Source organism: Lupinus angustifolius, unplaced genomic scaffold (assembly GCF_001865875.1).
Source record: "Lupinus angustifolius cultivar Tanjil unplaced genomic scaffold, LupAngTanjil_v1.0 Scaffold_57_2, whole genome shotgun sequence".
Taxonomy (NCBI): domain Eukaryota; kingdom Viridiplantae; phylum Streptophyta; class Magnoliopsida; order Fabales; family Fabaceae; genus Lupinus; species Lupinus angustifolius.
In genome coordinates, this window is record NW_017722786.1 from 16,963 (window position 1) to 42,771 (window position 25,809).

Consider the following 25,809-nt stretch of genomic DNA (forward strand, 5'->3'; position numbering starts at 1 on the left):
GGAAGGTATTAACACCTCGTCCACTCATAATTAAACAGCACTCTTTCCAATTGTATGACTTAAATACTCTTAGTTTATTTAAAATTAAATTGTATAAAATAAAATAATTTTTATTTTATTTTTAAGTCTGACAAGGTTACTTGCTCCTACGTATTCCTAAACATTTTAGGAAATCAAGACTACGTAGATCTAATTTTTGAAAATGGTTTGTTGGTAAAATAATAAACTTTTTAAAAATGGTGAAGCAACAAAAACTAATATCCTCACCACATCCCATTTTAAAAAGGTTTGAAAATAATTATAATATTTTTTTTTGTTTTTTTGTTATTAATTTAGGAATTAATATAATTTTTTGGTTTTTTAATTATTAATTTAGGAATTAATTGAATGAAAAGAAGCGTTGTATCGCGACCGTTCAAGGATGATATGAGGATAAGAAGCATTAACACGACCTGCCTCTATCCCTTGATTAATTCCAAAAGAAATTACAGTTTTTATTTATAAAACATGTTATATGGAACTATTTCGAATAACCCAACTTTTATTAAAAATAATTTTTAATTGGAAAACATTCTAAATTATTGTTAGTGATAATTTTTATTTAATTACAATAAGAAGAAAAAAAATAAGTAAAAAAATAAGCCATAAAAAGTATTTTTTTAATGGTTACAATAAAGAGATTTTTACCACTTGTTGTATTTTTATTAATGGCACAAAAATAATAATAATAAATTATCATTAGTAAAATTTAATTATTATCATTTTCAAAAGAAATAAAAAATGCCTTTAGAATAAGAAGATATAAAAAAATTATATAACTGGATGAGTTTCGATCCACTGCAACAGGGGACAAAGTGAGCGTCCATGTGTCATGGAAGGAGTGGCTGCAAAATTTTGCAGCATGAACGGTGATACATGGCATGTCCTGATTCGCTGTGTCTAAGGGTGTATCACGTCTGCAATGGACCTTCACGTACCGGATAGAAATCTGGAGAAGACTGGATCCGTTACAGTCACGTGTATGAAGGGACGGTGTGTACTATACGTGTCGCAATCATATTTGTTGGATCAGTGAGTGCATGGTGTATTCGATACACATGGCCTCACCTAATCACACGTTGGCCATGGGGTGCTAGATCCCGTGTGACGCGTCCACCCTTGTAGCCATAAGCTTGTCTGCATGTTTTGTGGTGATTGGTTGGGCATTGAAGTGGAGAAAGTACATCCACACGGTTTGCTGTGATTGGCTAGGAACAAGTTCCACGGTGCACAAAAATGAGACCGTTGCACTGGATCGTCTCTCACTGGAAAAAAACACAACTCTCTCTTTTTCTTGCAGTGTTGTTTTTTCTGATTTTTTTGGAACCCCTCACACTAACCTAAACTCACCTATTTATAATAAACTTAATTTAACCTAATCATATAAAATTTTGCTAAACTAACTTAATCTGCTAAGCCAGAATCCGAGATTTTATGGGATCTAAACCACCAACCAAGTGAGATTTGACTTGATGTTTTATTATTTTTTAAATTATTATTTTTGAAAAATACATAAAACCTAATTAAATACTATTTTAATTACTTATTATTATTATTTTTAAAATTCTGAAAAACAATAAAAAATATATTTAAATATGTTTTAATTATTTAAAATTATATTTTCGAAGAAAATAAAAAACAAAAATATTTATTGTTTATTTGGAATTTAAATGAGATGTTTTAGAATATCTCATTTATTTTATTTATCTATTTTTTATAAATTCGAATTTAATTATAAAAATTAATAAAAAATATTTTTATTTTTATTTATTTATATTTATAACATGAATTCTAAAAAATAAAAATAAATAATAAAAACACTTTATTAATTTTGCAATTTTAGGAAAATAAACGAAGTGGGTTTATATAAGTCCATTATTTATTTAATTTTTTTTTCTTCAATAAATCTAAGTATTTATTTTTTGTGAAAATTATTTTGAAAAAAAATGGTTTTAAGCTTTTTCTGCGCCAGACAAAAACGAGTATTCACACCCTCGTTGTTAGTTGAGCATTAAATGATAGTGTCATGTACAAACCACATGTCATTTTGTGAAATTTTATTACAAAAATATCCTTTTCAGATTTTATATAAGACATGTTTTAATATACGGCTCACAACTTGTTTAATAAAATACTTGAAAGAATTGAAGTCCATATATTGCCCAGGGAATTCCAATGATGAATATCATTGAATAATTCAAATCATGTATACTTGGGCTGAAATCCACTACAATTCTTATTTCTCCTTAACACGAGGTATTAGAAAGGAGAGCTATTATGATGATGTTTTTATTTATCCTGAACCAAAATCAATATATTATAACTCTTATTTCTCCTTAACCAAACAACCTAAAAATAAATTTTCAACTTGAGTAATTCACCTCATAAATATCATGATAGTTTTGTATATTATGTTATTGATTAGTTATTAACATCCAGATCCGTAAAGAGGGACCTAATAAATAAGTAATTATATCTTGAATAGTTTACTAATTTGATTGAGATATTAGCTCATCAACAAATTGATACTATTTGAACTTGACTTGTTTAAGATAAAGTTTGGTAAGTTTTCATCCGTATCCAAACACAAGACAATATTTCCTCCAATTTTCTTTACTTATTTTCCTTCTTTTTCTAAAAGTATTAAAACTTCATATTATAATGGCTTAGAGGGAGATATTGACCAAATTAGGGAGTTACATCTTCTATCTCAAACAATGTATCACTTATGTACTCCTTGTTTTCATTAGTTAGAAGAGTAAAATATGAATTACATATATATTAATTTTATATTTTCTAACCAATATAAATGAAATGATACATGAAGTGATACACACCTTGGGATAGAAGATCTGATCCCCAAATTAGCTACATAGAAATAGAGATGACAAAATGGGTCATCCGACCTGGTTTGCCTGCAAAAGTTAAGTGGACATGGGCATGCCCATAAATCTTAACGGACATGCGAGTGACCCGTGGACATTTTGTTATTTATACTAAAAATAAACCTCTGAAATGGTAGTAAACAATTTAAGTTATTTACACCAGAAAACATGTCTCTTACACTACAAACATGTCAATATAAACTAAAAACAGACGTGTTATTAACAATATACATAAAACAATAAGTCAATAGCAATACAAAACATTGAGTGCCAGAAAACAACATAAAATGACCTAAAATAACATATTTATATGCTTATGTTTTTAGGCCAGTATTAACGTTTTTTTATCGAAAATTGTTAGTATGAATATTTGTTGTAGGCACACTCAAACCTTCAATCTCTTCTACTCCATTCCTAACTATCAAACCATCTTATAACTTTTTTTTTAATTTACTATGGGTGTGACTCGAACTCACAACATCATTCACTTTAAGGGGTGAGCGTGAGACGGGTTAAACATGTCCATCACCCATCCCTAAATATTAATCGGATCAATTTTTGAACCTGAACACATCCCTAATTAGGATGAGACGCATGAGGAACGAGTCCAGAATAAGACGGGTCAAGATAGGGACGAGTCCGGGTTTAAAAATGATAAAATGATAAACATGGATTTTTTCTCAAATCTTTAAGCATGCACAGTCAAAATTATCACAATATGTATATAAACTCAACTAAAACTTGCATCCCATATACATCAGTATATAAACTATAAACCGTAAATTGCATCCTTCAAACTAAAAACAATGACGTGACTGAAAATTGTAGAAGACATTAAAAATTTCAGAACAACTTAAATTGTCAGGTGTCAACATAAGTTGAAGTGTTCTTGTAAATGATAAAAAAATATAACAACAACATGCCAATTGTAACTGACTCTTAAGCGCCACAGTGTCCTTCACTCTCGCCACAATAGTCCTTCCCTATCCAGGAGGATTAAACAATGAAAAAAAATGTAAGGAATAAGGATCATATGACAATGGTGTGAATATGTTGTGTGTGCTTTTAGGTATTTGAGTTATGTGGCCTGAATATAATGAGTATTGATAGGTACTTATTCAATTATTTTTAATATGTAACTATAAGGGAGAGGTCGGGTGACCCAAACATAGACTCAAACCCGTCCTTTTTTGATAATGAGTTTGTCCCTTTTAATCAGGCCTGTCCTTTTTTTATTTATTTGGACGGATTAGACCTGTCCCGAAGTTATCGAGTTAAGACAGATATACGGGTTGGACCAGGTCTTGCTCACCCCTAATTCACTTAATTTCTTAAACTTCTTTACCTTTAACCATGAGATCACTTTGGACTCCCAATGCCAGTGTAAACGTTGAGTGCCAGAAAGAATAAAAAAGCAAATTAATAGAAGAAATAAGATGCACGTCCACTTCCATTAAAGCCTTTAGTGGCCATATAAGTTTATAACACAGTGCAGCAAATAAAATGGTGGCAACAGTAATCTTCACCAAGCAAATAATGGGTTATAATCCTTTTATTGTTGCAGATTTTGGAAAAAGTGTAATCTTTGTTGCACATAATGGATTATATGGCCCTAGATTGTCGTTTAGCCCACTTGAAATGTCCATAAATTTAATAGGCAAATGGGTCAAACAATATGGGCAAATATGCAAAAAAAAAATAAAAAAATAATGTCATGCCCGCATTTTTTTCCGGGCAATACTGGCCAGCCCATGGGCAATGCCCATATTATCATCTCTTGTAGTTAGGGAGGAAGTCCCGTTCTGCTTCACCAACACCAAATAACTAAACATGACTTTTTATTAAAAGAAAAATAAAATTCTATAGTCACCACATGGCACTATGTCTAATTAAAGGTTGCAATTGAAGAAGACAAAACCCCAATGCCATGATCACTTTATCTCATTTCTCCACCATACATCACACAAAATGCTTCCACTTGCTTAGAACTTAACCTCTAACAAATAATTATTTTTCTTTTCAACCTTTTTTAAAAGAGAATATATATATATAAACAATATATAAGTTTTATACTTTGTAATTGTATCATTTTACTATCCATGTTACCATTTGCCTTCAAAAAACAATACAAATGAATATGAATGATGTATTAAATATGTATAAACTTTTAGGAATAAGGATCACATGTCTCACAAAATTCTCGTTTCTATATCCCAAGTCAATCACATTATAAAAAGTAATAAAAAAAATTATTTTCTACTTTTTTATAAAATTTTTTTTAACTAATTAACACTTTTTGATATGATTAGTACATGATACGACAAATAATATTCATTCAACCTTTAGTACATGTATATTACACTTTTTAAAAAACCATGTACCTCAGTCTCCAATAACCTCTCATATTATTTGTAAGAAAACTTCAATCTATCTTCATCACCTAAAATATCATTAGAAAAATGTCAGCCACTGCAAGCTTGGGTTATGGAGGACCAATCTCTTTCATTATTCAGCAGCAACAAACAAAGAAAAACTTCATAACCAAACATCATAACAATGTGAAAGTGGTGATGGGTTGGAGAAGAAGTTATGGAATAAGTAACACAGCCAAAAGGGTAGTGAGGTGTAGTGGAATTGGTATAGGAGATTTCATAGGAGGAGATTTGGTGAAACTTGATATTGGACAATGGCTTTCAGATGTTGAAGAGCACAAAGCAATTGCAATATACCCTCCACATGAAGGAGGTTATGAAGGACGCTACCTTTCACGTCTTAGACGTCAGGGATACTATTTCCTTGACCTTTCAGCTCGTGGCCTTGGTGACCCTGAAACTACCCTCACAAAGATTCACCCTGTTTGCCCTGTGAGTTTATTGCTTAAAGTCTCTTATAAGTTACTAAAATCATGATTCCAACAACAACTGATTCCACATATGGACATCTAATAGTTATTAAAGTATGTTTTATATGTACTTTGAAGTATGAACGATAGTCACATGATACATGATTTCCTATGGTACTAAGATAAGTATGTAGTATGCGATACCTTACATCGTAAAAAACATGTACAATAGTTGAATTTCTATAGCTTCCAGTACAACAATTTTTAGTGCTACTACTTATAGGTTTGAATCAACTTTTGTTTCACCATAGGAGAAATATCTCACAATAAAATTATTTTTTATTTATTGTAACTCGTTCATGTAGGTGATTGTATATATCGATTATCCTTCTTTTCTCTATTATTTATTTAACTTAAATCACATGTGAAAATCTGGTTCGTTCTTTATAAATAACCGATTTATAAAAGAACCACAAATTGATACTTAAGAACCAATTTGCAGTTCTCTGAAAATTATGTTTCAATGCTTTAAATATAAAACTGGTCAAGATAAATTATGTGTATCAGATGATTTAACTAATACTATAAGTTATAGCTTTTTTTATATTTTTGAACACGATAGTACTCAAGTTAAATTAAATTAAACTAGGATATTGTGATGCATCTTAGGCTCATCTTGGGAAGCAGCCAATAGCAAGGTGGTATTTCCCACCAGAAGTTGATTACAGGTTAGAAGCATTGCCACCAGATGCCAAAGGACTGGTGGTGTGGATAATTGAAGCCAAGGTGTGTATTTTGACATGTATTTTACATTTGCATTGACTAATCCTTATACTTAGAAAAAAGAAAATCATACTATGCTTTCTCATAATTGAATGTATTTGATGTAAATGTTGTTCTGGCTTCCACAGGTTCTCTCTAAGGCAGAATTGCAGTTCCTTGCCCTGCTGCCTACACTTAGGCCTAATGTTAGGGTCATTGCTGAATGTGGAAACTGGTAGGATGCCTTTTCTGACCATTTGATTTTTGTTTTGTTGTTGTTTTTTAGCTTGGTGCAACCATAAGGTTGTTACTCAGTGACCATGAGGTTATGAGATAAATCTTGGAAATAGTTTATCAGCTTGTTTTTGGAGATAAGAATACTTACATCATTCCGCTCCATATCCCACTAAGTAAGAGCCTCATGTACTAGGTATACTTAAAAATGTTTATATCTAATAAGGTTTGGTTGTTAGTGTTCCCTATAGAATGCTAATGCTTTGTGTCATAGAAGTTTTCCCTTGATCAACTTCAATTTTTCAAATTTTCCATTTCCAACTCATTTTGGTTAGAGAGTGAACCTCAGTACAATGTTAAAGTTGCTCACCTCTTAACTTTCAAGGTTATGAGTTCAAATATTATAAACAACATATTAGCTTGTGATAGTAATGTTATGTACATTTATCCTCCTAGACCCCATTAGGTGAGAGCCTTGTGTACTTTACCATCCTTTTTTAATTTTATCTTATGATTGTGTTTATGTGAATGATCAGGAGAAAGTTTATGTGGAAACCACTAAAAGAAATTGCTGGACTAAAAACTAGTGAGGAAGCTTGATGATAATGCTTATCATATCTGATTTTCCAACCTTCAACAGTCAATCAAATACATTCATCTGGTTTCAAGCTTGAACTCTCTCACCTTAAGGCATTGCATGTCTGCAGACTGTACTGAAGATAAGTAAGAAAGGACTAGAAAAATATTTAGGGTAAATGAAGTTCATACATTCTCAAGGTTTAACTTTGTTCCTACAAACATGATATTTATGATATTCCATTTCAACAACTTTGAGTGTGATATTTGTAAATGAGAAAGTAAACCAATTTCTATGAATTGAAAGGGGAATGGATCCTCTTGTCATTTTTAGATACACACTCTAAACAAAGCTGCAAGACTTTAGGTTATAGATATAACAATTTTCGGGTGCATTATTTATTGGATTTTCAACATGGAGGTTCAGAGTATATATGTATATAATAATCACTAGTTTCATTGATATTATTTTACTCCAACCATACTACAACCATGTCGTTAATATTTTATCATTTTCTATTAGTATTAAACTGATTTCCACATAAAAATCTTTGGGTTTAAACAAATACATAGATTTATTTTAAAGATTTCTAAAGTCGTGAGTCAGATACGTAAGTTGCTTATTGCTGGGAAGTTCAGATTTACTTTATTCGAAGGGAAGCCAATCCGTTGGCGAACTTTATGGCTAAGATTGGTGCTTTTTTAGGCTCAGCTTTTCAGATTTTGACTTTTGCACAAATTTTCTAGACTTAGATCTTTTTGTTTAGTTTTGTTTTTTTCTTTTCTAATGTACCAAAAAAAATAATACACAACTTTATAATCATGATATTTGTGAACAATGTCTTCATATCTTTCATGTTCACAAATATACAAAACTAAAAAGTGGATACAAAACAGAAGATAAACTAACACTTTCATGTTTATATTGGACATTTTCATCAATGTCTCATAAATTGACCACTATGGTGATAAACTAGTGTCCTGTATAGATAGAAATTGTTATAGATATTTAATGTTTGTAAAATATACATGTAACACAACAAAAAAAGTGGATATAAAACACAATATAAACTAACACCATGTCCAAAATAAAAAAATATTAACAAAACTAAACAAAGTGGACCAAATCAATAAGGAAAGTATAAAAAACTAGATTGCTGACCATATCAACACACCATACACAATCATATATCAATAAATCTATTAAAAAAATTGAAAATGTCATTTGGGACCACATACCTATAAATGAATAAGTTATATCATTTCTATTTCTCAATTTGGGACCACATTTTCACTTGTTTTCGAATTTAGGATTAAAGCTATAATATTGACCAAAACAAGCTGAAATTAGGGACAAACGTCAACCAAAGTGGATTAAGGCTTATTGGTAGAAATGAAAATCCGAAGAGATTAGAACAAAGTATGGGGAAAAGGAAACATTTCTCTAAAGTATAAGGTTGAAAAGATACAAAATAACATCATTTTATGTCTTTATTCTTTAAATGGTAGAAAATGAAGTCGTTTTGTACATTTTTTTTTTAAAATTATTATAAAACAATGTTGTTTTCTATCTAAAATTTTAAAAACAAAACTAGAACAACGTCATTTTGCTGCCCGTATAAATATATCTACCATGGAATCATAATGTGTGGCCACGTATGCAATTAACATGTCATATTACCGATTTTGTTAATGTTAACATATGGACTAATTGGAATCTACATTTCAAAAAGTTGTTGACACAAACAAAAGTATTAGTCTAGTGATGTAAGACTTTGCTAGATCTCCAAGATTATTAAAAGGTTAAAAGTTTGATTACTGTGAGCAAAACTTGTTAGGAGGGGCAACTACGTACCCCGAAAGAGATTAGTTCTTTACTCAAAAGGGTGAAAAAATATTTTTGGTAATACCAAAAAAGTTGTTGACAAAAATAATAATTTAAATTTATTAGAGATTAATCACGAAAAAAGGGACTCAAGTGAGTTTTTAATCTGAAGAAATTAAACAACACATTATTCAACTAATATTAAACAACACAAAATAGTAAATATTTGTGCAGTTCCAAGATAAAAATACTATATCTAAACACTCAATTTTATCTAACCTATTTACAAATTTAATAAAAATATAAAATTTCAAAGCAACAAAAATAATAAAAAAATTCAAAAAAACACTGTATTCATGTCTCAAAACCATTTTTATCTTGTTGGTCTTTTCGGTTCTTGAAAAACACTAAAAAACTTGGAGTCATTGTCACAATTACATTTTTTAATGTTTCAAAAACCAAAAGGATATGACCTTCCTATATAGATTAGAAACGTATTATTGCTAATAAAAAGTATGTTTTTTTACATGTCTCGAAATTGTTTTATCTTCTTTAATTATTTGATTCTTAAAGACTTTTTGTTGCAATTTCATTTTTAATTAGGTAATCAATTCTAGAACTAATAAAAAATAAAACTTTATGAAAATTAGGGACGTTGCAAAATATGTTGTTACTGTTTAACAAGTCACTTGGCTGTTACGTGAGGGGGAGAGTTCTAAAACGTTTGATAGGAAATATATGGATATATATAAAGATATCAACTTCATCCATCAAAGAGGTAAAGGACAATGAAGGGAAAATGACTTGTGGATATTGATGTGCCTGCTCCATATATACAAATCTCCTTCATTTCCTATGGGTACAACCCTATTTCTTTAGTGTTGATTGGATATGGTCGGTATCAAGTGTTTGGTTAAGTAGAAGTAATCAGAAGCCTTGGTTGGAATGTTGTTTGGACTCGCCAAGGAAAGTATATGAAAATGTTCTCCCACGATAAGTCAGTATGTGATTTATAGAGAGAATGAGAGTAAATAAGAGAGAGGTTAGAGCTAGAGCAATAAGTGCAAGTAATAAATGAGAGAATGAGAATTAATTATACTTCCTATAGTGGTCTTCTATTTATAGAGTTTGGATCGGTTGATGTGGCACCTGGCCATTGGCTAGTACCCGGTGGGTACAATAGGGGTATGTCGGACTGCCCTGAGCCATCCTACAGGCCTGCAAGTGGCTATCTGTTGGGGGAGTAGGTGGAACTTGTAGGTGACATGACAGGTGGAATGTCAGCCCTTATTAATGACGAGTCAACGACACATTGATGGTGCGTCAAAGGCATTAATGACGCGTCAAAGACATTAATGGCAAGTCAGAGATGCGTAACATATCTTTAGTAAGCATGACTCGACATAGTGGATGGTCGAGAATGTCGGTCTGTTTGTTAGCCCGGGATTCACCTAGGATAACCCAAATTTATGCAGGGAAGAACAATTGCCCCTAGTCTATCAGGGCAGCCGAAAGTAGGGCGGGCTGATAGACTCTAAGTATTTCAGTTGAGTATGCTCGGAGTAGCCTCTAGGTGTAGAGGTAGGTCATGATGACTATTTGTCTTTGGTCGACACATGGAGGGACGCTTGGTGTTTCGTCTGGAGGCCTCGAATATCCAATCGATGCATCTGTTCGTTTCAGATCCCCTGTCTTGGTTTTTGAGTCACCGTTGGGTCGCTCTTGAGTGATTTTGAATGGATAGATATGTTCCTAGATTGGGCCTATGGGGGGATCTGGGCTTAGGAACTCCTCTATAAATAGGGCCCCCCTCTCCTTCAGTATTCTTCAATTTGCTTCTTCGTGATCTCTCTTACCGACTTACGATCATCTCTGAATCTGGGCAAGCGAGCTTCCTTTCCTTTCAGAATCTTCATCCCTTATACTCGCTAACTTTCCTTCCCATTTTTTTTCTTTTATTTATCTAATTATGACCAGTGGGGAGTCTAGCTCTGATGAGCTAGAGGTCTTGTTTGAACCTTCGCTGATCTTCACTACACCCGTTCCATGTCACCAAAGGTGAGCTCGACTTGCCGGTGCCTCGCGCAACAATCGACCTATATGGAGGCGGCCACGACAATTGTCATTGCATGCCCTTTTGTGCGACTTGAGGGAGAAAAGAGGCATGGATGAGGTTAGTGTGCTAGACCGGGCATCCTTTTGTGATAAGTGGGGTCCGGTCTTGGATGACATGTCTAGTTCGAAATCTGATACTTCTTCTAGTGATAAGCCACTTATGAGGAGGAATTTTGCAGACTACACTGATCAATTCACCCTTCCAGCGAAGATGATGGACTCGCAGTCTCCTTATTTGTGGGTGGACTGCTAGGTCGTGGGTACCACTTCCTTTTATTCTCCGGACAAACATCCGAATGTGGATATGTTGGCTCGCCCAACCAACAATATATTATGGTATAACCCATCTAAAGGGGAACGAGTCTGTCAAGACATCATTCTGGAGAGCAAGAACAAGTGGAGTTTCTATATATATGAAAATGTCTGCCGACGGATCGGGGTGAGGGTGCCTTTTGACGAATGGTACGTCGAGGTGTTGTGACATCTTCAAGTGGCTCCTTCTCAACTTCACCCTAACTCATGGGGGTTCATCCAAGCCTATAAGATATTCTGCAAGGTCATGGAACGACCATGCACACTTCACCTATTCTTTTGGATGTTTCGGGTGGGCCATAACACCAACAAGGACGAGAACGGTGCAGGTCGGCGGGGATGGATGTCGCTCTAGTCCAGAAACGGTTGTGCCCTCTTCCAGCCATTTGAGGGATCTGTGAAGGGCTGGAAGAGCGAATTTTTCCGAGTGGAAGCCAAGGGTGGTCGTCATACCTGAGCTTACAACCCTGATGGTTTGCCCCGATTTCCATTCTCCTGGAACGTGGGGATCCACCAAACACCTTCCAAATCCTTTCGCTTCTCGTATAATCAGTTGAATCCCCAGGAACAGGAGGTGGCAGATGAGATCTTGTCTTAGATAGAGGCTGACCGGATTTTAGTGTGTTACAAGTTGGTCCAAGGCGACCAAGCTTTCAAAGCGGAGGTTGGTAAGTATCCGACTCTAGGCTTTCTATCCTTTTGATGCCATTATGCGATCTGACTTGTTTTTTCTTTTTTCAGTAGCTGCTATGGGTGATTAGTCGGACCGATCTAGTCTTCCGAGGAGGGCCACCCTGAAGAGGAAGAGTGCTAAGGTCACCAAGAAGGCTAAGTTTGACTCACCCGGCCGATCTGAATCTAGTCGGGGAGATGGCACGTCTATCGAGCCAGCGAATGTTCTTCCTCTCCGCTCGGAGCATCCGATTGACTAGGTGCTTGCCCCCGCACGGATTCGTCTAGTTGACCTTAGTGGTGATAATGCTTTGCCCACTGGTACTCCCACTCCTCGTTCGGAAGATGCTTCCCGGGGAAAGGCTCCTAATATTGGCAAAGGGAAAGCTCCCTCCAAACATTCCTACCTCTACAAGATCCCGAAAGAGGTTGAGGTTGGGTTGCTCAATCCAGGAGTCGTGGAGACCATGGACTATATGCTCGTGGTGAAGCTACTGAGGAAGGTCCAGGAAGTCGGGGTGCTGACTACTTCTATGGCCAAGTACCTTGAAGGTGAGGGTGTGCTGGCTACTCGAGTCGCGGAGGAGACCCTTGCCAACATTCAGAAGCAGCATTCAACCAAGCTACACGAGCTGGAGAAGAAGGAAGCTGAAGCCTTGAGGGTTTAGGAAGAGAAGAATCTGACCGCTGGTGAACATCTGTCGGTGATGTCACTTCAACTCAAGTATGCCCAAGAGGTGGCCTTACAAGCTTAGGTGGACATGAGGGCAGCCTAGAAAGAGTTGGATGCCTTGAGGGATCGACTGAGGAGGGTTGAGGACGAGAGGTCCCAACTTGGGGCCAAGTTGAGATATGTTTTATTGAGATATGTTTTCTTTGTGAACTGGAATGCTGGATCAATTAAGCAGTAAATTTCTTAACATGGTTCTATTTTGGCTGGCTACTCTTATTATTTGTGGATCTTACATTTTTCAAAATTTTTATAAAATCTTTTCCTTGTTACATCTTACAGGAGCTTATATGTTCTTGTTAGTTTACTTAGTTAATCGCCTTGAAGACGGACACTAAGTGACAATTTCTTTTTCCTTGAATTGCATCATATTTAATAATTTTTTTTAGCATCTTGTTTTCTTAAGTTGAATCCATTTTACCTCTGTTTAATACTCTAACCTCAATTACTTCCTTAATCCAAAATTTCCTTTTAATTCTCCTCTGTTGTGTAATATTGATGTTCAAAATAAGATTTTCCGGTGAACTGATAAATGCCCTGGCTAGACCCATGAAGAGAAAGATGAGAGGTTTTAAGACAATTCACCTTTTCTCATCCCCTTTTGAAGCATAGATGTTTTTGCATCATCATATCTTCTCATGCCCACACTCGATGCACATTCTGACTTCTTGTCATGTTCTCATTCGAAATGCAACAATGTTTGTGCTAATTTTATTGAAGATTAGTATTTGCTTATGAATCAGCATTCTATTTTACTGTGTAACATGGCTTACTAGTCTTTGCTGACTGATTTTATCTTTATATGGTAGTACACATCATTGGTTCTTCCCCCTTTCTTTCGTTGTCTTTTCTGAACATTTTACCTTTTTGCCTTCATCAGATCAAATTGGTCTTTCTCCGGAAGAAGTGATTTGGAAGATTATGGCTAATCCTGATGTTGCAATGGCATTTCAAAATCCTAGAGTTCAAGCAGCTATAATGGATGTATGTTCTAATTTAAGTACTTTTTTATTATTATTATTATTATTATTATTATTATTATTGCATATCAAAATGCTGAATGTATATACTGTTGTGGTTGCAGTGTTCACAGAATCCGCTAAGTATTGCAAAATATCAAAATGACAAGGAGGTAAACTGCTTTGACATCAAATTTGTCTTTCTTTGAAGCATGTTCTTCATTTAATTTTGTTTTGTCTCCTTAATTTTGCTGTTGTGTGATTGACATATTAAGTTCTCTATTCTACCACTCTACATTTAGATTCAGATTTATAAATATTTGGCTATTGTATGTTGTAATTGCTTATTGGTCTTTAACAATTTCAGGTTATGGATGTTTTCAATAAAATATCAGAACTCTTCCCTGGAGTGTCAGGTTCCCCTTGATTCATTTATATCCATTGCTGTCTTATGTTATTCAAAGCCTTTCCAGAGGAACGGTGAGATTAGCTCTGCCTTACTACAAGCTCACAGTTACAGGTCCATTGTGACATACAGAATCATTGCCATATTTGGTTTTTACATTTTGCAGAAATAGTTGAGATTATATATTGATTGTGAAATAATAACAATATAAAGGAAGGAGAACTTTATAGGAGAACTTGTGTTCATTAAATTCAACTTCAGTTGATTCCACAATCACTTTTTCATTCATGTAATAAAGTCTATATATTTTAGTGTTAACTGCATACGCTGTAAATGCATATTCATAGGCTTTATTTGCTCTGGTTTAACTTCCTTATGATGAAGAATTTTAACACATTTCAAATATCCTCAAATTCTAATAATTTTGGACTTTGACATTCTATTAAGTACAAAGCATATATTCAATAAAATCTCACCCCACCAATGAGATGTAGCACCAGAATTAAGCATGATACAACAATAGGCTTGTTAAAGATTCTAACTTTTCCCTTCATTTTTATCGTTCATTTTCAGTGAATAAGGGATTGTTCTCACATGTATGATTCCATGTGATTTATAAAAAAAACAACAATCATGCTTGAATCAAGTTTAGTCCTTCAATCACCATAGAATATCTTCATTTTCTTGTTAAATTGGTTTTAAACTCTACTTAAAAATACCTTAAACCATCCATATATACTTTAGCAAAAGGAAACATTTGCACTAAAACATATCAAGAGATTTTTCAACAAGGAAAACAAACATTACTACAATTTCATTAAACATCTCTTAAAATATAACAATTATACTTACAAGTATCTCTAAAAAACTCAAAAACTCTCTCTTAAATACTTTTTTCTCTTGAAATCTCTATGGAGGTTCTTGATCTAACTTTCACTCAAGAGATTTATGAGAGACTCATAACATATGTTTTATTAATGGAAACAGGGCTCTCTATATAGTCATAATAGTTACACATGATCTCAATAGCAGCAAAATACAAGGCTGAACAAAAACCACTACTTTAAAACAGAATATAGACTAAATCAATTAGTCTTAATAAACCTACTAAATAGGAACTTTATTTAATTTAAAACTAATCCTAAAGACTTGGACAACAACCCAACTAATAGCTCTTTCATAACCTCCCTTAAGCTAATGTTGTGAAACTCATTAGCTTAATTCACCAATGTCACACATTCCTAATGAAGTTCACAACTTCTGAAAAACAACTTCCTTTAATGGTTTGGTCATGATATCAACAACTTGATCAACACTTGTAGAATGAACTAAAGAAATTATACCTTCTTCTGACAAGTTTCTTTAGAAATGGAAACGAATATCTATGTGTTTGCATTAATGGATTTATGGATAACTTGATGGTAGAGCTATTATCACAGTTTATGCTGGTGCATTTCTTTTCTTTATGGTTTAGCACTTTGAGTATCCTCTTCATCCAAATAGCTTGACAGGCACATACATTAGCTGCTACAAATTCTGCCTCTATAGTAGATAGTGTGACAATAGATTGTTTCTTCCAGCTCCAGGCAACAACTCCTAAGCCGAGTAGAAAAGCATATACACTTATGCTCTTTCTATCTTCACTATCACCAGCATAATCACTGTCTGTATAGTGATAGGGCAAATCACAAGTGAATGATTATATCGTCAAGTAATAAAATATTGATCCCACGAGAACTGAAAAATTCATTTAATTATAACAATTAATTTATACTTAACCCAAATAACGAAATAAAATTGAATTTAGAACGATTCATAAATTAACAAGAATAATTATGAAAGTATTAAAAAAGATTGAAATCTAATTTAGGGAGAGTTCTAGGATACGGGTTATCGTCTTTACACTCACAAATCCTTGTTTTGCTCCTTTTCATGAACTTTAAGTTGTGAGGGTGAATTGCTCTTTGATATGTGTCATCCTCTTTCGAGCTCCGACACATGTACTCAATTGAAGTCATACCTACTCTCGTGGCACGGTTATCAATCAAACCTTTACTTGGATATTTCTATCCAATCGCTTCTTAGAAACCCAAGGTGAATTTCAGAATCCCCCGAGAATTCTAAGACTACTCTCGTGAATTAGGATTCTAGTTTGAATAACTGAATGATCAGATAGTTGGATTCACCTCTCTATCCTTCCCCAATGTATCTAAGAGGTGTAATTTGTTGGCCAGAAAACTCACACGAATAAAACTCAGTTTAATGATTCAAATCACAACACTCAATGAAATAGAAGTAAGAACAAGTGTTCATTGAATGTAAAAGGGCATAGCTCCAATCCTAGAAACAAAGGGAATTACTTACTCATAATGAACAAGAGAATACCAAATTCTAAATTAGAGAATTATAATATAAAAAGTAAAGTCTTTTCATCCTTGAGGGAGAAACCTCATTTATCCTAAGTACAAAATATTGAGCTAAGTCCAACATAACAAATCTAAAAAATAAGAATATAATATAACATCTCTGACTTCTTTTGGCCCTTCAATTGGTCTTTGCATAGCCTCAACACAAAATTTCATCTTCTTGCACTCAATCTCTACTCTTTTTGGCTTTAATCCATCCAAACTGCACAACATAGCCAAAAACACCCGCTCAACCCGAACAAAGAGAAACAAAAGCTAAAAACAATCATAAAGTCTTAATTATGTCCTAAAATGCAAGTTAAATGCAATGCAAATGTAGCATAATTTCACACTCATCAAATCCCCTCAAGTTTATCTCTTGCTTGTCCTCAAACAAGTATTATGTCTAACTTTCACAATCATGTATGAATGATGATATAGAAACCATGACCCAAAATAACAAGCAATCTCATGTTAGTTTTGAAACAATCCAGACATCACGACAAGACAATCATAAACAAATTTAATTCAAGTTAAGTCTTTGAGTCATAACAACTGCATGAATTATGGTTACTCTTCTCTCATCACTCTAATGTGTTTAAATGTCATAGTGTTTCGCTCAGAAATTTTCATGAAAGTAAATTACCATAAGCTTGATTATATATCAAATCGTCAATGACTGTATTTGAATGCATGCAAAAATCAAGAGGTCTTTAAATTACCATAAGCTTGATTTAAGATGGGATAATCAAAGAAAGGTAATTCAAAAGACTTACAAATGTTTCCCAAAATACTTAAACCTTTTAGACATTTGATTGAAGCGTTCAAATTCTCTTAATAGGCCTTACTTTATACTAGGATCTTTTTCAATCAACCTTTCTCCTTACAACACATTTTTTTCAGTCCCTTCTCTTTAAGTATACTTTGTATTTCATTTTTGTTGTTGAGATTTTCTAAAAGAGAATGGATGAAATTTATTTATTTGTTTTCTTTTTCACCTTTTTATGGATTCTTCCATCACACATGATCTTTTTACCTTTCTCATTGCTTCAACCAAACATCATAAATTACCTCAAACCCTCATTTGACTAGCTATGAAAAATCATTAAAGTTCATACTCAAAAGTTGGTAACTAATGAGTTTTCAATGTTTATAGCAAGCGGTTGAAGGTCAAAATAAAAAGTCATAATTGCATATATTATTTTAATGCATACAGACAAACTTCAATCTTAAAATGGTCACAAATCAAGTTCTAGAATGTACAATAATAGAACATTATGCACTTATGAAAGAAAAAAAGGTTTTATGTAATTGTCAATTCAAATCAGGACCATTATTGTGTTTGGCCCAAGTTTCTCACATTTGGTACATTCAACAGAAGTTATGAAACCAAAACCTTTATTTAACCAAATTTAATTCACAATTGTCAAATCTAATGTCTTTCGTGTTATTATTCTATCAACAATTTTTTTCTTCAATGAGAATCATAGATCAACAATCATCATTCATGCATAATTTCTCAATTAAAGCAGATAGACAACACATAGAATAAATCAAGGGATAGATGATATATGAAACATATGATGATGCATGATAATATGAATATTCAACCTAAAAAATTTAAAGTCTATATGATATACATGACATGAATAAACTATCTAAATTCAAAATCCCCTCAAGCTTAGAAATTTACATTGTCCCCAATGTAAATATCTAAACAATACGAGAAAGAAAATGAAAACTCACGGGTTAGATAGGAAATGTCCTTAACTCATGTGTCAATTATAAGTGGTTGACTTCATTGAGTGTAGTGGAAGTACCTGCAAAAGAAGAGAAAAAGGTCTCAAATGACCCATATGTCCCAGATGGACTAGGTGCAAATATCCTATTTGAATGAGGCATCTAATAGGCATTGTCGTGTTAGCACTTTTCTATGTAATTTTTTTTTTAATTCTAATTTTTAGAGTTTATGATTTTTTTTGTGGTCGACACTATATACATCCCCTTACAAAGGCTCTAAACTTAGGGAGTCACTAAAGCCGACACTAAAACACTAAAATTGATGAATTAAAAAAAATGTACCTCCAACGTGGGTTGCCTCCCATAAAACGTTTGTTTAACGTCATTAGCTTGATGGTTGGTCCTTGCACATCATGTAGGATCCCATGAACTCATACCCGAGGGTGGAGGGAGTGTTTTTACTTCCATTTTAGGTGTTTTCACTTTCTCCAATTATCATATTTATGTATGACCCTCAAGCTCTCCTCATGCAGGTTGTAGGGGAGTGTTGAACTTGCATTTATAGATTTACTACCATCAGCCACTTCCTCATCAAAATTTGAAGTGTCACCTCCCAACATGCTTCTCTCTAAGAGATTCTCATATTTCACTTTAGGCACTTCCTCCTTACTACTTGGTTCAACATATCAATTCTGCAACACGAGTCCTCAAGAGAAGGTTGTTTAATAGATTTAGCAATATCAAATTCAACCTTTTCATCCCTTATACTTCAAGAAAGTTTTCAATTTTTAGCATCAATTATAGCACCAGAGGTAGCAAAAAATGGTCTACCTAGTATAATTGGAATTTGTGCATCTTCTTCAATCTCTAGTATTACAAAATATGTTGGAATGTAAAACTTCTCAACTTTGATAGGAACATCCTCCAAGATGCCTATAGGGAATTTAACTGACCTATCCACTAATTGAAGTGATATAGTAGTGGGTTTTAGTTCACCCGTATCCAATTTTTTACACACGGATAACGGCATGAGGCTCACACTTGCTCCTAAGTCACATAAAGTACGGCCAAAATTAGTGCTACCAATTAAGCAATGGATAGAAAAACTACCAAAATCTTTTAGTTTTGAAGGCAATTTATTTTGAATTAAAGCACTACACTCCTCAGTTAAAGCAATTCTTTCATAATCTTCTATTCTTCTCTTTTTAGATATAATATCTTTAAGAAATTTCACGTACACAAATATCTCCTGCAGTGCCTCACTGAAGGGCAGTTCAATATATAATTTCTAAAACATATCTAAGAATTTCCCATATTTCAGGGAGTTGTGTCTCAATATGTTTCTCTCTCACTTGTATATCATTCTCAGTTCGTGGAACATCATTGAGTTCCTTCCCACTTCTTAATCAGATAGCCTTACAATGTTCATTATTTGGTTTTTTCTCTGGCTATCCTAGAAACATCACTATTTGCCTATTAAAGTTGCTAGCTTGTTGGGCAATTTGTGTTTCTAACATTTTTCCATGGATGGTTAGGTTTTCTATCTTAGAATTAAAATCATTTAACATATTTGCAACAATTTTATTAATCATTATTTGATACTCTTGAAATTTATTAAGGTTAGCAAGTAATTTTTCTTGACCTTCCATTATTATTATAAGAGTGAGATCAATAGGAAAAGATTATACATGTGGAAACTGTGTTGTAGGTTTCCTATTACCTTGCTCATCCTGATATTGATGATTCAAGGTGTTGTTGCTTCTCTAGGAAAGATTGGGATTGATCTGCCTGTATGGTGGGTTGAATTGTTGTCCACTCCTTTCCTTGTTGTCATAGTAATTGCATGACTCAGGTTGTTCATTCGCTCAAACTCCATGTACAGGTTCAGTGAATTGTTTGCATTCAGACCATTTATGCCTTTTTATTCTACACCCTCACATATTGCAGTAGACTCCCCATCCTTTTGACTGAAGTTTTGGATGAGGTGCCTTTTAGTGCACAGTTTTGGAAGGAGTAAAGTATTTCTTGAGAAAAGCATCCCCCAATGTTCGCCATGTTGCTTGAATTTCAGCATTTTGATTTCTAAGCCATGCCTTAGCTTTGTCTCTAAGGGATTATGGAAACATGCGGAGACGAATGACATCTTCAGAAGCGCCATGAATCCTTACTGTCTCACATAATTCCAAGAACTGGTCAATATGAGCATTCAGATCTTCATGAGCTCCTCCTCCAAATTAGTTTTGCATCACCATTTGGATCAAAGCAGATGGCAAAGAAAAGTTCCTTGTCTCAATAGCTGGGTGGATTATTCCAGGACATGAACTACGAGCATTAAGGGTTGTGTAGTCGTGAAGTGGTTTTTCATCTCATTCAACCATTCTTTTTATACGCGCACGTCTTTTTCTTACTCTTTCATTTTGTTGCCTTCTTCTTCTACGGAAAGTCATTTCTAGCTCTGAGTAGTAATTTGAATTTTGCATAAACCAAATGGGCAACCTGCAGATGTACCAAGAAAAAGGAAAACACATAAAAAACAAGAGCAAAGTAATGAATTAATTGAGAATTAAAGAAATTTTGACAAAGTCCCCAACAAAAACTTGATAGGGAAAATCACAAGTGCACGATTATATCGTCAAGTAATAAAATATCGATCCCACGAGAACTGGAAAGTTACTTTAATTATAACAATTAATTTATACTTAACTCAAATAAGGAAATAAAATTGAATTTAGAACGATTCAGAAATTAACAAGAATAATGATGAAAGTATTAAAAAGGTTTGAAATCTAATTTAGGGAGAGTTCCCAGGATAAGGGTTACCACCTTTACACTCACAAATCATTGCTTTGCTCCTTTTCATGAACTTTAAGTTGTGAGGGTGAATTGTTATTTGATATGTGTCATCCTCTCTCAAGCTCCGACACGTGTACTCAATTGAAGTCACAGCTACTCTCGTGGTACGGTTATCAATCAAATCATTTACTTGGATCTTTCTATCCAATCGCTTCTTAGAAACCCAAGGTGAATTCCATAAACTCCTGAGAATCCTAAGACTAATCTCGTGAATTAGGATTCTAGTTTGAATAACTGAATGGTCAGATAGTTGGTTTCACCTCTCGGTCCTTTCCCAATGTATCTAAGAGGTGTAATTTCTTGGCCAGACAACTCATACGAAAAAAACTCAGTTTAATGATTCAAATCACAACACTCAATGAAATAGAAGTAAGAACAAGTGTTTATTGAATGTAAAAGAGCATAGTTTGAATCCTAGAAACAAAGGGAATTACTCACTCATCATGAAGAAGAGAATACGAAATTCTAAATTAGAGAATTTTAATGTAAAAAGTAAAGTCTTTTCATCCTTGAGGGAGAAGCCTCATTTATCCTAATTACAAAATATTGGGATAAGCCCAACATAACAAATCTAAAAAATAGGAATATAATATAACATCTATGGCTTCTTTTGATCCTTCAATTGGTCTTCGCATAGCCTCAACACTGAATTCCATCTTCTTGGACTCAATCAATCTCTACTATTTTTGGCTTTAATCCATCCAAACTGCACAACATAGCCAAAAACACCCGCTCAACCCGAACAAAGAGAAATAAAATCTAAAAACAATCCTAAAGTCCTAATTCTGTCCTAAAATGCAATTTAAATATAATTCAAATGTAGCATAATTTCACACTCATCATGTAGGCTTCTAATTTCCTCAATTATTACTTTTCTTGTAGAAAATTCCCAAACTTATTGTTCCTTTAAGATACCTGAGAAATCTTTTTGCAAATGAAGTTCAGTGGGCTTTTCCATATATCTTCTTAACAGACTCGTAGCCTACATCAGATCAAGTCTTGTGGATGTAAGATACATAAGACTTCCTACTATTTGTCACCCCCTTTGCATCACAATAAATCTTCATACTTGGTATAGTAGGATTTTGGATTGAGTTGCTTTCCAACATTCCAAATCTTCTCAAGACTGCTTCTATATAACGTTTTTGACATATGAAGATCCCTTCCTTTTTATATATAACTTCAATACCCAAGAAATAACTCATGCATCCCAAATTTGACATGTCAAATTCTCTCATCATTGATGCCTTAAACTTCATCATTAAAGACTCATCATCACCAGTGAAAATTAAATCATCAACATAGACATTAACAACAATGATTTTACCTTCTTTGCTCCTCTTAGTGAAAAGCGTTTGTTCACTGTCACAACCTTCAAAACCTTCTTTGATGAAATGAGCTTTAATGCGACTGAACCATGCTCTTGGAGCTTGTTTCATCCATATAATGCTTTGTGCAGTTGGTACACTAGGTCTTTACTCCCATTCTTTTCATAGCCTCTTGGTTGATCAACAAAAACTTGTTCACTTAATTGATTGTGCAAAAAAGTTGAATTCACATCAAGTTGATAGATTTTCCATCCTTTTTGAGTTGTTGATGCTATCACCATCCTTGCTGTGTCAAGTTGAGCCACTGGAGCAAAGACTTTCGAGTAGTCAACACAATGTCTTTGAGAGTATCCCTTAGCTACTAAACGAGCTTTGTACTTTGCAATCTTGCCATTTTCATCTCGCTTTGTTTTGAAAACCCACTTGACTCCAACTTTCTTGGGGACTTTTGGTAGTTCACAGAGAGTTCATGTGTCGTTCTTCTCAATGGAATTTATTTCATTATCCATGGGTAGCCTCCATTTTTGTTCTCTTACTGCCTCTTCAAAATTAATTGGGTCTTCAGCTGGATTTGCAGTTCCTATTTCATGCACCATATTAACTTCATCATCAGATAAAGAATCCCTACTAACAAGATCATTCATCCAACTAGGCATTATTCTCTCTCTTGTCTCATTTTGTGGGTCATCATTTTCTACAACAATTACTATTACTTCCCTATCACTTATACTCACTTCATTACCTCCCTCAATCTCAGTCACATTTCCTCCCTCTTCCTCACTCATACTTCTCACTTCTTTAACTCATCCCTCAGTTTGTGTTTTCTCTCTCCATTCTAAGTCTATACTCACTTGTATTTCAAATTCTTTTCCCCAATCCCACTGCTTACTCTCTTCAAACACCACATCTCGACTAACTATAATTTTGTTTGTTGCAACATTGAAAAGTCTGTATCCCTTAGTATTTTCACTCACTCCTATGAAAATATAAACTAAATTTTTATTGTCTAATTTACCTCGTTTGGAATGTGAGTATGAGCAAGGCAACCCCTAACTCTGAAATGAACCACATGAGGTTTGATTCCACTCCAAGATTCTTGAGGTGTTACATCTTTAACTGCCAAAGTGGGACATCGATTTAGAACATGGAATGTCCAGTTCAGTGCTTCGGGCCAAAATGATTTTGGAATCCCTTTTGCTGATAGTAAGGCCCACACCATATTCATCAACGTTATGTTCTTTCTCTTTGTGACCCCATTTTGCTGGGGTGTGTAGGCATTTTCCAGTTTCCTTCGAATGCCATTCTTTTTGCAAAAATTATCAAAATCAGTTTAGGTGTATTCACCTCATCTATCTGTTCGAAGACATTTGAGAAACACACCTTCTTCCTTTTCAACCATACTCTTGAATAGTTTGAAATAATTTAGAGCAGTTGATTTTTCAGCTAGCAAATAAACCCATGCTTTTCGACTAAAATCATCAATGAAGCTTAGAAAATACCTCTTCCCGCTGTTAGACATAGGAGATATGGGACCACAAATGTATGAATGAACTAGCTCTAAATGTTGAGTTGATCTCCAAGAAGACTGCTGTGGAATTGCATTTCTTGTATGTTGTCCATTCAAACAATCCACATGTGTGACGGTTGAGGCTGGGAATTTTGGAAGACCATGAACCATGTCTTTGTACTGTAGTGTGTGTAGCCCCTTATAGCTTAGATGACCATAGTGTTGATGCCTAAGCTTTGATCATCTCCATACTGCTGTTTTAATCGATTATCCATCTGTCTTAATCGATTAAATGCTAATCAATTTGTGCACGTGTTCAATTTTTCCATCAACTGGTTGATTAATTACATTCCCTATATTAATTGATCAATTACAGTTTGAGTTCACTACATATCTCTTCTTACTTTTGACCAAAATTCATTTAGTTTATCTTTTTGATAATGTCAAAAGGGGGAGAAAAGTTGCTTTGTTGTTTGATGTGAGAAGGTTGTAAATAAAATTCAGCTTCCATTGTCTAGCTATGCGCTTTAACTTTGAAATCAACAACCATGCATTCTATGACCATCTTCAAGCTATGCATCAAAACAAAATTTGGTGTTGAGTTTGTCATCATCAAACAACTTTTCTATATAAATGTGATTTTACACCATGCTTAATACATTCATTCATTCATTTTTAGAATTGCTAAGTTGCATATTTTCGTGCTCATTGTATGTCATATAGGCAGAGAGAATTGCATGTGAGAATAGTGAGAGATAGTATCATGCTTAGGGATTAAAATGTCATCCATTGCATGTGATTAAATGTGTTAATCATTCTATCCTATCTTGCATGATTCTTTCATTTCTTTAAGATATTTCTTAGGGTAGAAATTACATGTTCTTCATGATTCCGATCTTATACATATTCTTGATAATTTGTGAGATTTTTATAAGGTTTATAGCTTGTTCTTAATTGTAATATTTGAGCTATTTTGAGCTTCACATTACTCTGTTTTTGTTGTATTTTTGTAACAAGGAAAATTGTCTCTTGATGTCGTACCACCAACGAGATATAGAGAGTCTTCACCAAGACTTGGAGGTCTTGAGTTTAGAACATACTCTTGGCTGGGGCTGGATCGTAGGAAAGGTTTTCCTAGGCGGTAAGTGAGGTTAAACCAAGGTAGGGGTTCTGGGAAATCAAGAAGGTAGTGTTCAAGGCCTTGTAATTGGAAGTGTGTATGTAATATACATTAGCTTCAGTTTTAGTGAAGAAAATCTCCTATAAAGATCATTTATGTTCAAATATATTTGTTGTATCATTTCTGTATAATCGGTGAGTGGTTGTGCAATCGAGTCATTCAACAACTGTCTGTTAAGTGCGATTTAATCGATTAAGGCAGTCCTTTAATCGATTAATTGAGTGATTTTCCAAAATAGGGCTTTGGTGCGAATAGCGGTATTTATGAACCGCGACACCTATTCAACCCCCCCCCCCTTCTAGGTGTATTCTGTCACTAATACCTAACAAGTGGTATCAGAGCTAGTACGTCATGCTAGCTCAACCGCATATGCGTGATCCTTTAGGGAAAATAAATGGGTTCCACCAACCCTTTGGCGGTGATGGCGCATCCATTCACC

General features: G+C 34.0%; 1 protein-coding gene and 3 long non-coding RNA genes across 4 annotated transcripts; 2 read left to right on the top strand and 2 right to left on the bottom strand.

Moving 5' to 3' along the window:
- The first annotated feature begins 5,301 nt into the window (after positions 1–5,301).
- Positions 5,302–7,667, top strand: LOC109339094 (NAD(P)H-quinone oxidoreductase subunit N, chloroplastic). The gene is made up of 5 exons (XM_019576472.1): positions 5,302–5,788; positions 6,436–6,552; positions 6,678–6,763; positions 7,299–7,388; positions 7,587–7,667. Exons 1-4 carry the CDS (start codon positions 5,384–5,386, stop codon positions 7,360–7,362), a joined length of 672 nt encoding a protein of 223 aa, XP_019432017.1. The 5' UTR covers positions 5,302–5,383; the 3' UTR covers positions 7,363–7,388; positions 7,587–7,667.
- LOC109339096 lies at positions 7,282–7,710 on the bottom strand. The gene is made up of 2 exons (XR_002106620.1): positions 7,592–7,710; positions 7,282–7,393 (listed from the first exon to the last, which is right to left on the bottom strand). It is a non-coding gene; the product is annotated as an uncharacterized LOC109339096 (long non-coding RNA).
- A 6,137-nt stretch (positions 7,711–13,847) lies between these two features.
- Positions 13,848–14,335, top strand: LOC109339095. Its single transcript, XR_002106619.1, has 3 exons — positions 13,848–13,976; positions 14,077–14,124; positions 14,319–14,335. It is a non-coding gene; the product is annotated as an uncharacterized LOC109339095 (long non-coding RNA).
- LOC109339097 lies at positions 14,314–24,863 on the bottom strand. Its single transcript, XR_002106621.1, has 4 exons — positions 24,850–24,863; positions 24,443–24,444; positions 17,985–17,990; positions 14,314–14,399 (listed from the first exon to the last, which is right to left on the bottom strand). It is a non-coding gene; the product is annotated as an uncharacterized LOC109339097 (long non-coding RNA).
- Positions 24,864–25,809: the final 946 nt, after the last annotated feature.